This window comes from Rhyacophila brunnea, unplaced genomic scaffold (genome assembly GCF_057557595.1).
Source record: "Rhyacophila brunnea isolate RB1 unplaced genomic scaffold, BYU_Rbru_1.0 scaffold_2, whole genome shotgun sequence".
Classification (NCBI taxonomy): domain Eukaryota; kingdom Metazoa; phylum Arthropoda; class Insecta; order Trichoptera; family Rhyacophilidae; genus Rhyacophila; species Rhyacophila brunnea.
The window spans coordinates 5,749,923-5,764,596 of record NW_028232859.1 but is presented as its reverse complement, the minus strand read 5'-3'; the positions used below and the strand labels follow the sequence as shown (position 1 = coordinate 5,764,596).

Here is a 14,674-nt window from a genome sequence, read left to right as displayed (position 1 = left end):
TGTTGGCTTCGATACCGATTCGGGCCTCTCAAGATACACAAAGACATCCCCAAATGGGGACCATACGGGGGTGTCACAAGCGCACCTCTCCGGAAAGGCCCGAATGGGGATCGGGCCAACTAAGGGCTGATTACGATAGCGCGTGTAACTGGACAGTGCGGCGGCTTGATAAGGGGGGGTTGCATTTCTAGACGTTGAAGGATCGAAGCCCTCCCGGTACGTCGGCGGCTGGAGAGACTCGGATGCAGCACTGTAGCATAGTGGTTCGCGGCTCCCCGGCCTACCGTAAAGCTGCTGAGAGAGGAGGGCGTCGCGCCCAGCCCTCTCAACACCCTCGGACCGGAGAGACTCGGATGCAGCACTACGCCGCTTCGTGGGCGTAGTGGTTCGCGGTTCCCCGTGTCTACCGTACGGGCGGATGCTGAGAGAGGACGTCGCACCCAGCCTTCCCAACAGCGACCGTCCGAAAATCAGTCGATCCCTCACGAAAATGCATACCGGCATATTACTCGACCCCCTTTTTGCTCGCTTGCTCTGCCGTGGCTATCGAATTACACGCACTGCACTGATATTATACTAATATAATATGCAGAAAACTTAATTTAATACTTAAATGGCTTTAAAGTTTATAAAAATAATTTTAAAAATATATCAGGGCCCGAAATGGACCGGAACGCCATTCTGCCTCATACAACCGCTCCGGGTTGTAAAATTTTCCACTTCGAGCACTGAAATAACTTATTATACATCGCTTCCAAGCACAAAACACTTAAAACTAACTAATCTATGATGCTAAGGGCTGAGGATGCTGCTTGGCTGCTATCCGCTGATGGAGGCTGCTTTGCTCAGCTGAAGAAGGCCGCTTTGTAGCTCTCTTCATCATGGTGCATCTGGGCCAGGGCTGATTGCAAGGCTCACAGACACGCTGCTGTTGACGAAGAGGGCTCAAGCGGCTGATGATGCAGAGCATTTGATGCCGTTTTCCCTCGTTGGAGCCAGGGTCTTGCCCGATACACTCGTCCGTGGGCCAAGTTCGCTGGCGGATGCAGTGGGTCGGGAGTACATCGGGAGCCCTGACAATCCGGGTGTTTCTGCTCTTTTCTTCACTGGCTTGGCTTTGGCAGCATCCTCTTTCTACTGCTTTTTATTATTATACTTTTGTTGAGCGCCACCAGAGGCAAGCCTCTGGATGTTTCTTCCTCGCCGTTTCCTATTCCGGTGTTTGGATCTCAGGGTGTGTGTCCGGGTGAAAGAAATTTCACCTGCTTCTTGATTCCAGACGATCAAAATCAAGAAGCGTAGTCCCACGTTGACTGGGGCCACTTATCACTTCCCTCCATTTTGGTAAGAGAATTTCAACTGTCACTTTGTGTTTTGTTATGGTTTTTTCGTCTGGATTCGGGATGGAAGGTGGATAATTAAGACACCGGAATTGTGAATAGAAGCGGCGAGTTTATTTAACGTTAATATTATAATCGTTACATTTTTTTATAATTTAATTTTGCGGAGGACGAAATCGGCGTGTTGGCGATTTAGCTGTTTGTAGCGTACTGAGCGCCATCTTGTGATTTTTTTCCAACGAAAGCCGTCGTCGAAAAAAAAAGCGACGTTGCAAATCTTCAACGGTTATATTATAATCTACTCTACGGCATTGCCAGCTCGGCTCTGTTATTATTATTTAATTATTTTCGCAATCAGCCATTATTATTTGTTGGCTTCGATACCGATTCGGGCCTCTCAAGATACACAAAGACATCCCCAAATGGGGACCACATGGGGGTGTCACAAGCGCACCTCTCCGGAAAGGCCCATACGGGGGTGTCACATTATGTTACGTTGTAAAAAAAGGTTAGAAATCGTTTATTTTAAATAAACATATGGTCGAGCTCGGTTATTATGATCACGGATATAGCGAGATCTCGGATGTAACGAGGAAACATTACTTGACATTTTAGTTTATGATTTTCTCCATACATTAATTCACTTTTATAACGAGCTACTCATCGGGTATACCGAGCTAAAATATCGTCAAAAATTTTCTTAAAACTGTTTATGTGTCGATCGTTTAAAAACATTTCGACCCTAAGCAATAAAATCCGACCGGACAGGATGCCACCGGGACCGGATTACGTTTATGACACTAGTTAAGTGTCTAAGTACCTACCTAATTGGTGTTTTCTCCGACAGTATTGAAAAAGTATCCACGCATATGGTTGAAACTGCATGTAAAAATATCCAAGGTTTGTGAAGTCACTAGGTACCTTCCAGCGTTCGTTACAATAAACATCTTCTTTTGTAGTTTATGAATGCCATGCATGTTTCGGGGAAAAATTCTAATTGTGTATTTTTGTATAAATTGTAACTTTTTGTGTTATGTGACCGCTCATTTAAAAATACCTATTCTCTGATATGACGAGCAACGCTTATAACAAGCAAATTTAGTCGGTCTCATCTACCTCATAATAACCAAGTTCGACTATATAATCGAAATACACACTTATAATATCTACTATAGTGGAACAACTTAGCCTTGAACATGAACATTTTTTCTAGTGCACAGCATCAGGCAGGTCAAATGCAATTATCATTACGGTGACTATCATGTACTGTATTTACATCAACAATATTGTGTCATTTTATCTCGTTCAGCACCACTTTGACTATGACTAGTTTTCTGTCAAATCTACAGAACCTCACACTTACTGACTTGATATCCTAGAGGACCTGAACCAAGGGTAGGAAACTAGAGGCTTTTGTATAAATCCAAATTTTTCAGAACAAATCTTTTTATTTTACCACGTTTTTATTAGCTCGTATTCTTGTTTGTCCAGTACAAATATTTTCTTGTTTGTCCAAGATTTGTATTGGATGATTGAAGATTTTTAACGGTACTGTTCGGTTATCAGGAATACAGCGGAAAACACATTTTGAAAATAGCCGATAAACTGGATTATTTGTTGGGTTAACCCAGTGGTCGGCAAACCGCGGCTCGCTAGCCACATGTGGCTCTTTGGCCCCATGAGTGCGGCTCTGACACAAATGCCCTGTGCCCTATTTTATATGGCTGCAAAATAGAAGCAAAGAAAAATAGATGACGAAAACTGTGAATTTAAATTCACTTTACAACCAAACACGCGTCATTTAACACCAAATATCCTGTCGGTAATGCAAGGAAGAAAGCAGTTCAGGAAAATCAAGTTCTGTATTTAATTACTGAATACAATCTTCCAACAATGTTAATTTTGATTAGTAAAGAGATTTCTAAGAGAGGAAAACAAAAGTAAATTGAGAAGTCGTCTTATTGACGAGAACCTGGAATCATCAATAAGACTTAAAATTAAAAAAATCAACATACAAACCTGACACCCAAACTTTCCAAGGAGATGCAAGACTATTATTTACATTGAGTATTTGTCAGTCATTGTCATGATTTAATTTAATGGATACCTTACTTACAATTTAATTTTTATCTAATAAATAAGATCATTATCAAGTATGATATCAATTTTTATAGTTAGTTAATAAACATTGTAGGTACCTACATAGGTATATAATTTCAGTTTAAGAAATTTGGCTCTGTTGACTAATGAGTTTGCCGACCTCTGGGTTAACCCAATGATACTCAACCTTTTTTTTCTTCGGGCCAAATACATATATTTGTAAAGTAACGCGGGACGCATCACTACTGGTGTGACGAAAAAAAATCATGAAACCCCCCCTTTTTAAAAACATTTATAAGATTTTAAAAATTATGCGTGTTTTTTTTCTTATACCAGATCTGATGTGGACCATAATGACAATCCTCTTCGGGTGTCCTCCCTACTTCAATTATAGTTTGTCAATTTATGGCTACGGCCGTATGTTGTAGCTTAACCACTGGGGAATGACAAAAGAAATGGCGTATTTCAAAAAAACACTACCTTATTCTTAGGTCAATAATTATTATAAAGCAATCATTATTCATAAGATGTTTATCACACTTGAATGGTCAAAGACATAGCTTATAATAAGTATCTTTAGAATCATCTTCAAATGTGTTAATCTTGCCGATTTTTTGAATAATAAAATGCCTAATTCTTGTCAAATTTGGGATCACAGAGATTATCAATATAATTTTTTATCGTGAATATTTTACAAAAATTATCTCGTAATAAATTATACTAATAGTTTTATAAATGCGTTTAAAAATTAATAAACGTAAAAAATCTTAACACCACTGCACAGTTATGTACCGAAATATGACTATATTCTAAAACATTAGAGCGAGAAGTTTAAAAGAATTCTATTTTATGTAACAAAAATACTTTATGCAGTCATCAAATGTTTAAAATAACTATAAAGGATAATAAGGCTTCAAAATTATATAAATAGATTATCTACAACGTTTAAGGAGTGTCCAGGATCATGGTTTGAAAATACAATAAAAACTCAATTTTGACCTTCGACGAGCATGTCCCCCCTTAATGGCAGGTAAAATGGTACACTAGACTAGGATAGGGGGCAATAAAGGAGGCTACGACCTGACCTGAAGTGTTGAGCCACTAGTGATGAAAATGGTAAAATAAAAATCATTCTAAATGTTATTATGGTTTTTATATTAAAATTAAATAAATACTAATACCAAACAAGAAACAATACAAAGTCATATAATGCACACAGATTAAATTTAAATCATATTAAAAATCATTAAATTTCAAAAAAAAGAAAATCTATAAAATCGATTCGATATCAAAATTATTCATTCCATGTAGAAAAACTTGATAAATCTATGATTTCATGTTTACTTTGAATTATGTACATTTTTAATCACATCAATATTTTTAGTAAGAATATAAACAAAAATAGACATGGAGTCAGTCAAACACTATGGTGTTATAATATATTGGAGATGTGTATTGCAACGGAGTAAAAAATATGTCAATTAAAAGTTAAATAGAAATGTTCAAAAAAGTATTCAAACATTCATGTACATAATAATAATTGAAATAATAATACACAACCAAATCAAAAATAAAACTAAATTAGACTAAGATATCACAAAATTCACTCTCATGTCTGACTATAATAAAATTAAATGTCAATACGTCATATTACAATAAATTATATAAAAAAATTTCTGATCTTAAATGGAACATTAGGATAATTCATGAGTAAGGAAGCAGGTTTGTAAAAATATTTGTTAAATTTAAAAGAGTTCAATGCTTAAGTAAATTCATTCAGTATGTTCAGTCAGTTCAACCCTTAAGTATTTTGAGTTTTTTTATTATGAAGAGTTTTATAAGTTGGACCATTTGGATATGCAACATTTATTCAACTATTGACCACTATCTGCAACAGGATAGACATAATATTCCATTCTGACTTCCGTAGCTGAAAAAAATAATATAAATGTATTATTTAAAAATTAGTCAAATTTGATTATCGGTGTTCTTGCACTTATGAATAATGATTCTTTTTTATTCAATACTGAATATACATAAGGTGAATGTTAGATTCTTTATTATAGAAAATACACAATTTTCAAAAACCTCCGAAACATAACCATCTTTTTTCCAGAGAAATTGTGTTTTTTCTACAATATTATGTATTTAAATGTGTACAACACAGTTGGTTGAATAAAACCAATTAAGTTGCTGCCACCGGCCTGTCATATCGTATTAAATTCATAGTGACCAAACGTGTGTATTATTTTTGTCTATAGTTCACATATTTGCCGTCCCCAACCTGTCGAATCACACAACAAACGATGACAATCGCTGGCGTTTAGACGGTTTGACAGTCGAGTTTGATGTTTCGATCTTATGGAATAAATCACATCATGTTGGCTTTTCCAAGATTGAGTAGTTGAATGTTAATGTTGCAATAAGCCTAATAAGTCTGTAAATCCTATAAATTATTATAAATGCGGCATGAAGGAGCAAAGGTGTGGACCTATGAATCCCCAGACCCCTAGAATATACTTCAAGTTGTAGCAAATAAAAAAAAAACTACAGTACGTATATGAATTTCTCAATTACAGTATGATTTCTATATTCTCGCCCACATCTAGTGCTATGTGGAGTGTGAGCAGATGGAAGTGGGGGAATAGAAATGTATATGAAATATTGGTGCAGATTTGTAGTTCTGCAGATAGCCGCCAAAATATAAAAGTTGTAACAGATGAATAATTAAATATATATTACGGCATATTCGCTAATAGCTGTAATGCCATAATACTCTCTCTTTCTAAATAAATAACTTGTCAGAGGGTAAAAGTAAAAGTATTAAATTAATTTTTTTATAATGAATCTTATAAACGTCACGGCATGGCACCTGAATGTGGCCAAAACTAGCAGATGGTTCAAATGAACTCCAGTATTAGTTGCAATGGAGATTTCATCTGAAAAGGAGCTAATTTTAATTGCTGCAATGACACAGTGGTAACTTTGGTAAATCTCATCTCATGATCGAGTAATGCGTCCCTCACATATTCAACAAGAAGTATGTCTGCTCATTCTTGGATATTGCGCATCATCAAACACGACCAAGTCAGTTTTACTTTTTTTTCAGGAAAGGCGAAAGTTGACTGGTCTACAAATAGATGTATAAATAAAAAACCAAAGAAAATCACTTTAAATATCGTCACTGTTCTGGCAGAAGACACTAATTCGAAAAAATTACATATTGAGTTAGTACCAAAATGTTCCTTATTTCAAACTTTACCGTCTGGAAACCTTCTTAATAAATAAACAGTCTTTATTTTAAAGTCATCCTTTTTACGATTACTTAATAAACTCACATGATAGACTATTATTTCAAACTTTTTAACAATTTCAAAGTCAAATTACTCAAAACTAGTATTCTCCGGTTAGTGTGTTCTGCCAGAACAGAGACGATATATGACTTGGCTGTGTTTGAAACTAAAAAGAGTCGAGATGGTCATTTTAAAATATAATTTATGCTTTAATATAGTCTTCCAGCAGTGAATTATTTTAGTTAATTATCAATCATGTTATATTGAATAATTAACACAATCCCTGCTGACCTTTTAATCACCTTTTAATTACCACATTTAAATAACACGTTAATTATATCTAATGGCCAATTACTCCAAACGCGCCAGTTGCCGTGCTGGCACTAAATGAATTTATTCAAATTGATTACATAAAATTATGAATATAATGTTTCACTAACCAGTTATAAAGCAACAAAAATAATAAATTGAATGTGTAAGGGTAAATAAACATAATAACACAGCGAATTGTCATAATACGAGGGTCTTAAAAACCTAAAATTTTACTATTAGGCACTAAACTTTTGTGAGGCAAGAATAACTTCATACAAAATACATACTGAAAGATATTCAGTGAATTGATTGAAATGCGGCAATCTGATGGACTTGGCCGCTCTCGATAGTAAACCTGTAATTTAATGTGACATCAGTGAAAACGTGACTTGGCCATGTTTGATAACAGATTTAATTTGGATGGATTTAATTTAACGGAAGGTCCTGTGCTGAGTTGATCCGTGCCAAGCGCTCTATATGGGTTACGTTTCATTCAAACCATTATCGCAAAAAAGAATATGGCCAGTGCCGGCCGTTTATAAAAGGTTTTATGACTTAGAGGCTAAAAACAAATTAATTATTGTCTTAAAAAATCAACAAAAGATAATATAAATTATGTTAAATTCTACAGGCTGTTTAAGTCAATAGCTGTTTCGGGTGTAACATCATTATGTCGAATAATATTTTGTATTATCATAGATTATCTTGATTTGTTGGAAGAGAGCAGATCGCCAGCTTAATGCGTTCGTAAAAAGGCCAACTCAATACACGATAACGATCACACTAGAAGTACGGGTAGATAATAGGACTAACTTTATGGACATGACTATTCAAAGAATTGATAATAAACCTAGCTTTAAAATTTATAGGAAACCAACGCTTACGGAAACAACAATCCATAAAAGAGCTCAGCATCCTCGGATCCACAAACTAGCAACAAATAATTTTATGATTCATGGGTTGGTTAGCATTCCTATGAATAACGACAACTTCGATAACGAATTGAATTACTTTACAAGAAACAACATAATCCTTTCAACGCGGACGGCATACCTGTTGTGTCCTCATAGGGGGCCATTAGATATAATTAGCATGTTATTTAAATGTGGTAACTAAATGCTCGCGAAGAAGTTAAAATACCTAGATTAACAATTTTATTTAACCCAATTTTAAAGATTCAAATCACTAGCAAGAGATCAAACTTAGTGTTAATGTTGCATTTAAAATTAATAATTTAGGCATAGTAAAGATGAAATCAATAAACTTGATAAAAGAGGAATCTACAAATTAATGTGTGAGGCATGTACATCTTCATATACAGGACAGACCGGGTGTTCCATAAAATGAAAAAAACTGATTCTCAGTTTGCCAAGCATTTGAGTGTCTTCCTTTTTGTAACAAAGGACTACAGTTGAATTTACTAGACCAGCTTGAAATCAATAAAGAATTATCCGAAAATAATAATGAGATAATAAATGAAAACCTCATTATCCATGCACCGCCTTTATTAATATTTAACATTAAATTTAAAATAAATAGTAATGTGAAGCAGATCCTATTTGTTAATTTGCATGTACCTATCTAACATTGGCCATTCACATTATTTATAATGGTAATGCCTTAGGGCATGGATTCGCGGAAACAATAATGGCCCACATGAAAGTAAATTAATTGTTTCAAATTATTTAATATGGTCTAGTAAGTATTAGTCTTTAATAGGTTAGTATATATTTTAAGATGTGGGAAAGTTAATTAATTGTTCCTTTTGGCTGCTGCAAAAAAGGCCTTGGCAGTACCTAACAGGCCAAATATAATTTGCGAAAAAAAAATAAAAAGACTACGACATCTCTAAAATGTCGGTTGTAACACTTGACAAAATTCAAGGTAGATATTATTATTGAATAGTAACAGGGTAAGAGAGAGAGAGAGATATTTCGTCTCATTCTACAAGTTTTCAAGTCGTTTATTTTTAGTCTTGATAATGGTGTAATAACCGAAATATTTACCGACTTAAACATCCTATAGAATTTAATATAATTTATACATTATCATTTTTTAAATGAAATTCAACCATGTAAATGCTGACTCAGTTAATTAAAAAATCAAGATGTCCAAATCATAGGCTGCATTATAAAACATACCCATTAAGGCTGCAGTTGGAGCAAGTGGGATTCCCACATGAAAAACAGGTAATGGCGCACAGAATGCATTGGGGATTGTCACAATAGCCACAAGAAGCACCCATGTCCGACAACCTATTTTTGCACTGACTGCAAGGTTTAGGGATATCCACCTGTAATCATATGGAAACAAAAATGTTATTTAGTTGAATATAGAGGCAATCGTCATTTTACAACAACTGTGGAGTTGACAATGGAATCCTCGCCAAAGATTGTGGTTTTGAATAACTCAGATGATAACTACTTAGTCCAAACATGTGTTTGGATACAGCACAGTCCCAATTGGTTGAGCGAATGGCCAACAACAAGCATTGGTACAGTATTTTAAAATACCTCCACACTGCAAAGTTTCATATGCGTAAGACCCTGCTGTGGCGCATCAAGTGCATGCACACAAAGCAGTCTAGTACAGACCAAAATAATGACGTATTCACAAACAAATAGCTGCATGTGCACAAATATTTGTTTGAAACTCAAAGCATGTCCACACCTGCACTAATGTTATCATATCGAATGTAGTTTGGACAGTCTGCATAATAAAAAAATTAGTGCTTTAATCAAAAAACACTCCACGTGGTTACATTCAATGAAAGAGTACAAATTTTCCAGCAAACATGTCCACACGATTTGCATGTTTTCCATTCATGGCAGAATACAAAAAAAATGGGGATTTGTATAAAAACATTTTAAACTACCACCAATGTGCAGTCATTTGAACCGAAAAAATGTGTAATGATACAATCTATATTTTCTTTAGTTTTTGCCAGTCAACAATCGGTATGCTGCAAATGAAAAGGTACAATGTTACCTGAAGTATTCCAGTAGACTGCAAGGCACCATTTTTTCCTAGAAACATCTGTTTAAATTTCCTTTTATCTTGGTTTACATTATCATCTTCTTTGACAGGAATCTCAGATGTCATAGCATCAATACTATTATTATTTTTCTGATTCGCACCCTTGTAGAGAATTGCAATAGTTTTATCTGTAAAATACATGGTAGGGTAAATGTGCCGCAGAGGTGGCCATGAGATTTTACAACTTTCTTTTTAAGCCTCAATTACATTGAGCTTCTTTATGAGCTGTTTATTGGCGAATTTACAATCTGCCTGTAAAGTCGCCCAGTGTAATCATCGAATAAGCTAATAAGCAGGTTGTAAACACTCTACCGAGGAAAGTTGAAAGCCGGTCAACTTTACACGCTACACGCCGGCGTGTGGGCCTACTGCGTCTGCGCAGTACCAACCTCCCGGTAAAAAAACAAACTACGTTCTGTCAAAATAGTCACTGGCTTGTGGCTTCTCAGCGAATGGAAAGTTTTGTGTATAATCATCAAATCGCAGTAGCTGAATCGCCCGCTTTTAAATTCGCCAATAAACAGCTCGTAAAGAAGCTCAATGTGATTGAGGCTTTAGACCAAACCAAACCTAACCTACCCAAACCTAATAATATTACCTCATATAATCTTAGTTTGTGAAAATGGTGCATCAAAATGTATGAAAATTTCAAATTTTCAATTAACGATTATTGGATCGAAAAGCCGATGCGCCGACAGAAAAGGGTATTTATTATAATTGTCTACATGGAATAAACTATTTTCGTAAAAAAAAAATATAAAAGCTCATGGCCACCTCTGCGGCACAATTAGGTACCCATGGTAGAATCAGTAATCGATGTCATTGTTCTCAGAGCTGCACTGCTACACAGAAATATAATATTGCAGAAATAATTATATTTTAGGCACTATAAATCTCAGGTAATTGTGCCGCAGATGCCGTCATGAGTTTTTCTATTATTTTTTTTACGTTAACAGTTTATTCCATGTAGGCAATTATAATAAATACCTTTTTCTGTTGGCGCATAGGGTTTTCGATCCAATAATTGTTAATTTAAAATTTGAAATTTTCATACATTTTCATGCATCATTATCACAAAATAAGATTATATTAGGTTGGGGTAGGTTATACCCCGTTTACACGTGCATGTATGTAGTGTGCACAGTAAGAAAATGTATGGGGAAATATGTATTATCCTGCAGTTGGCAAGATTGAGTGCATAAATCAAACAAGATTGGAAGATTCCAAATTGTGATGATTTATTGGGCGCAAGTAAGATTATTTTCGATTTGCGCCTGCGCAGTAGAGCGATAGAGAGCGAGATAGCGATAGGGAGCGAGATAGCGATAGGGAGCGAGATAGCGATAGGGAGCGAGATAGCGATAGAGAACATGCCGGTAAAAAAACGAACTACTCATTTTGAGCTCCGATTTTCAATACGACCTGTCAGATAGTAGTATTAAATGACAACCTCGAGTCTCGCTTACTCGTGAAGAATGATACCCCGTTTAAGCCGCGTTGACACGGTCCAAGTACGATCCAAGTAGACTTGGATAGGAATTATTAGTATGAAGATGTCTCATCCAAGTGACAGCTCCATACTATTTATTCCTATCGAAGTTAACTTGGACGAGTAGGACGCGGTCCAAGTAGCTTGGATAGGAATAATTAGTATGAAGATGTCTCATACGAGTGCACTGGGATAGGAATAAATAGTATGAAGCTGTCACTTGGATAGCACTCGATCCAAGTGTACTTGGACCGTGTCAACGCGGCTTTACACATGCATGGATGTACTGTGCACAGTAAGAAAATGTATGGGGAAACATGTATTATCCTGCAGCTGGCAAAATTGCGTTGACATCGCGCCTCGCTTACTCTTGAAGAATAAGATTGGAGAGACAGTCAGCACTTTTACGTGTATACAGTTATTGAGGTGACAGTTTAAAATAAGCACAATTGCCGACTATTAGGCTATTAGGTTAGGTTTGGTTTAGTCTAAAAGTTATAAAATCTCATGACGGCATCTGCGGCACATTTACCAAATCTTAAAACCTACTCTCCATACGGCCTAAAAGTGAAACGACATGCATGTAGTAAATATAAAGAAGCGAAAAGGTCGGTAGATTATAGACTTACCGTACACAGCTTTCATTTTCTCTGCCGTATTATTATATTCTTTTACGCCTACGTGCACTTTAATCTGTGGCTGAATATCTTCAGAATACGGATTCGGTCTCTTGGGCATTATTGTTAACGAACCTTCTTATTTGGTGGTAATATTGTGCCAATTTTATTTTGGTTCCCGCCAGATTTTCACAGTGACAATAATTTTTAGGTTTACAATTGTTATTTTTTTTTTATGGCACGGTGTTTCTATAATTAAATATTGTTTCAGCTGATTGTAAATATTGCCATGATAAAATAATACCATTAAAACCTCATCAATTTACTACGACACACGTTTTGTATTTTACGGAGAAATAATATTATTTTTTCTGTTCACTCGAAACACAAAATTTTATTCCTACGCTTGCTGAAAAATTGATAATGGTTCAAGTCTTTTAGCCTTAATTTTTAAAAATTCAAATTTTTATCAAAATGTTATTTGGAGTTATGCAAAGTTTTTGGAACACTAGGTACCAAAGACATTGCACGAATCTAATCTCTTTGTTTGGTACTATGTAAATATGTTATATTAGGCATTAGCTTATAAATTATTCGTTTATACACAATAAATTACCACAATAATAAAATCTAATTTAACTGGAATATTATTATTACGCGATTGCAATACTTTAAAAATATAATAAAGAATTTTGTAAAAACAAAATGGTAGTAATGTTGGTGACATGAGTAATGTATTCATCTCGGGGGCGTATTGTTATGCGAATATTAATTATTTTCCCGGATAATTGCTATGACATACTGGGTACGCAACCTTGAAATATAGATCTGACACATCCATCACATCTATACAACACATCGCTAGACCCAACAAACGAATTAACAGTGCGTAGTTTGACGCAAAATAAAGAATTGGTTGTCCGTGAATTTTGTAAATAATTAACTTGGGAAAGTTAACATAAAGTGCTCTAATTACGTAGGTCGAGTTTGGACTGCACATCGCGATTATTTTCTTATTTTCTAGTGTGTGTGGCTACGGTTGTGTATGAAGTCTTCATAAGTGCCGTGGTAAATTCATAATAAAAATCACCTGACGTTTGTGCACTGTTATTATCGGAGTAATGTTTCACAGCAACCTGTAGTAATTAAAACCTCCGCGTTAATAGCATTGTTCTCTTTGTGTTATGATCGTTTTGCTCGAAAATTAAAATGCAGTCAACTTCTGAAGGCTACTTCGATGTTGTGGAATTGGCGAAGGAACTGAGAAGTGAAAAACTTTTTATACAATCGGAGCTAGAAATTCTGCAGCAGCTAAATGAGAGATTAGAGAAAAGTGCTTTGGAATTGGCTCAGGCAAAATGGACCAGCACGCAGCAAAGATCAAATTTAAAGCAATTATTTGCTCAAGGAGATGTCACTTCTTCATCCTGTGTACCACGTACCGATTATGTACTATCACCTGTGTTTGTTGATGCTCACAAAGTTTTACGATATCAGGTATGTAAATATTTTTGTTGTGTTTTTGCAATTATTTCTTATTGGGTGAACTAAGTATTAGACCGGAGGTTTTGAAAGTCTGCGCCTCAGCTATTAATTTTATTCCTAGGCGACGTAGATTATTTGAAAATTTGGTGCAAGTCGGTTATGGGGAAGCCAGGCGGGAACCGTGCTAATTGTCATAGCTGATTTTGGCAAAATTCATGAATTCAGGAATGAAAACTTAACCTAACCTAAACTAACCCAATCTAACAAATAATGCAGTACTTATATCGGCTATTTTCAAAATGTGTTTGCCGCTTGCTTCCCCATAACCGACTTGTACCGAAAATTTTAATAATTCCAGATAGTCTTAATTCAATGCGTCAGATATTCTTATGATTCGGTGGCTGATTTCATCAGGCGTTAATAAAATTTCACTGCAGCATACTGCTCTTCCTATATTGCAGATATTACATACGAAACCGATATTGGATATGACATCACTTTCTTCTCCTTCGTCTGTTGGAAGTGAGAGTAGGGAGAGAATTTTTTTTACTATTTTTTCTTACGCCAAACTGCAGAACAAGAGTTCTGAGTCGCTTGAAAGATTCTTCATTTCTATTCCCTGCTCGGTTACGATATCATCTTCGGTATTCGATACCCATAGTATGAGAGCGATCTCGTTCGGACGGATGGATGATGGCACATGACGCCCCTTTTTGGGGGAGAAAGCTTTAGCTCTGTCTGCAAAAAGTAACAATGTGTTTAAGTATTATTACTTATTTGAGCTGACGGTACAGACCATTCAGTTCCATGGCCAACAACTCAACCGTCCTGCAGGAATCTCAAATCCGAGCTCTCCCCACTCGGTCACAACTTCTTGGCAACCCTTTTGATGTTGTCCGCCTACTATTCTACACTGGCACTCGGATCGGTGACAGTAATAACTTATTAATCAAATTATATTCGACATGACAACTGTAGGAAAATAATTATTAACTTTACATA

At 35.7% G+C, this 14,674-nt stretch overlaps 2 protein-coding genes across 2 annotated transcripts in view; one reads left to right on the top strand and one right to left on the bottom strand.

Annotated features, from left to right (window-relative positions):
* Window positions 1-4,577: 4,577 nt before the first annotated feature.
* LOC147071746 (apoptosis regulatory protein Siva-like) lies at window positions 4,578-12,451 on the bottom strand. The gene is made up of 4 exons (XM_085947073.1): window positions 12,200-12,451; window positions 10,034-10,209; window positions 9,187-9,338; window positions 4,578-5,370 (listed from the first exon to the last, which is right to left on the bottom strand). The coding sequence occupies exons 1-4, from the start codon at window positions 12,306-12,308 to the stop codon at window positions 5,325-5,327; spliced, it is 483 nt and encodes a 160-aa protein (XP_085803199.1). The 5' UTR covers window positions 12,309-12,451; the 3' UTR covers window positions 4,578-5,324.
* A 404-nt stretch (window positions 12,452-12,855) lies between these two features.
* The window catches only part of Gapvd1 (GTPase activating protein and VPS9 domains 1), a 37,375-nt gene continuing 35,556 nt past the window's right edge, over window positions 12,856-14,674 (top strand). The window contains exon 1 of the mRNA XM_085947071.1: window positions 12,856-13,684. Coding sequence (XP_085803197.1) covers window positions 13,397-13,684 — 288 coding nt within the window. The 5' untranslated portion in view covers window positions 12,856-13,396. The remainder of the gene's footprint in view (window positions 13,685-14,674) is intronic.

Coding starts and splice junctions, on each gene's coding strand:
- LOC147071746 (XM_085947073.1), bottom strand. CDS start 12,308: ATGCCCAAGAGACCGAATCCGTATTCTGAAGATATTCAGCCACAGATT. Junction 10,210..12,199: donor GAAAATGAAAGCTGTGTACG/GTAAGTCTATAA, acceptor TGTATTTTACAG/ATAAAACTATTGCAATTCTC. Junction 5,371..9,186: donor TCCAACTGCAGCCTTAATGG/GTATGTTTTATA, acceptor TATTTTTTTCAG/CTACGGAAGTCAGAATGGAA.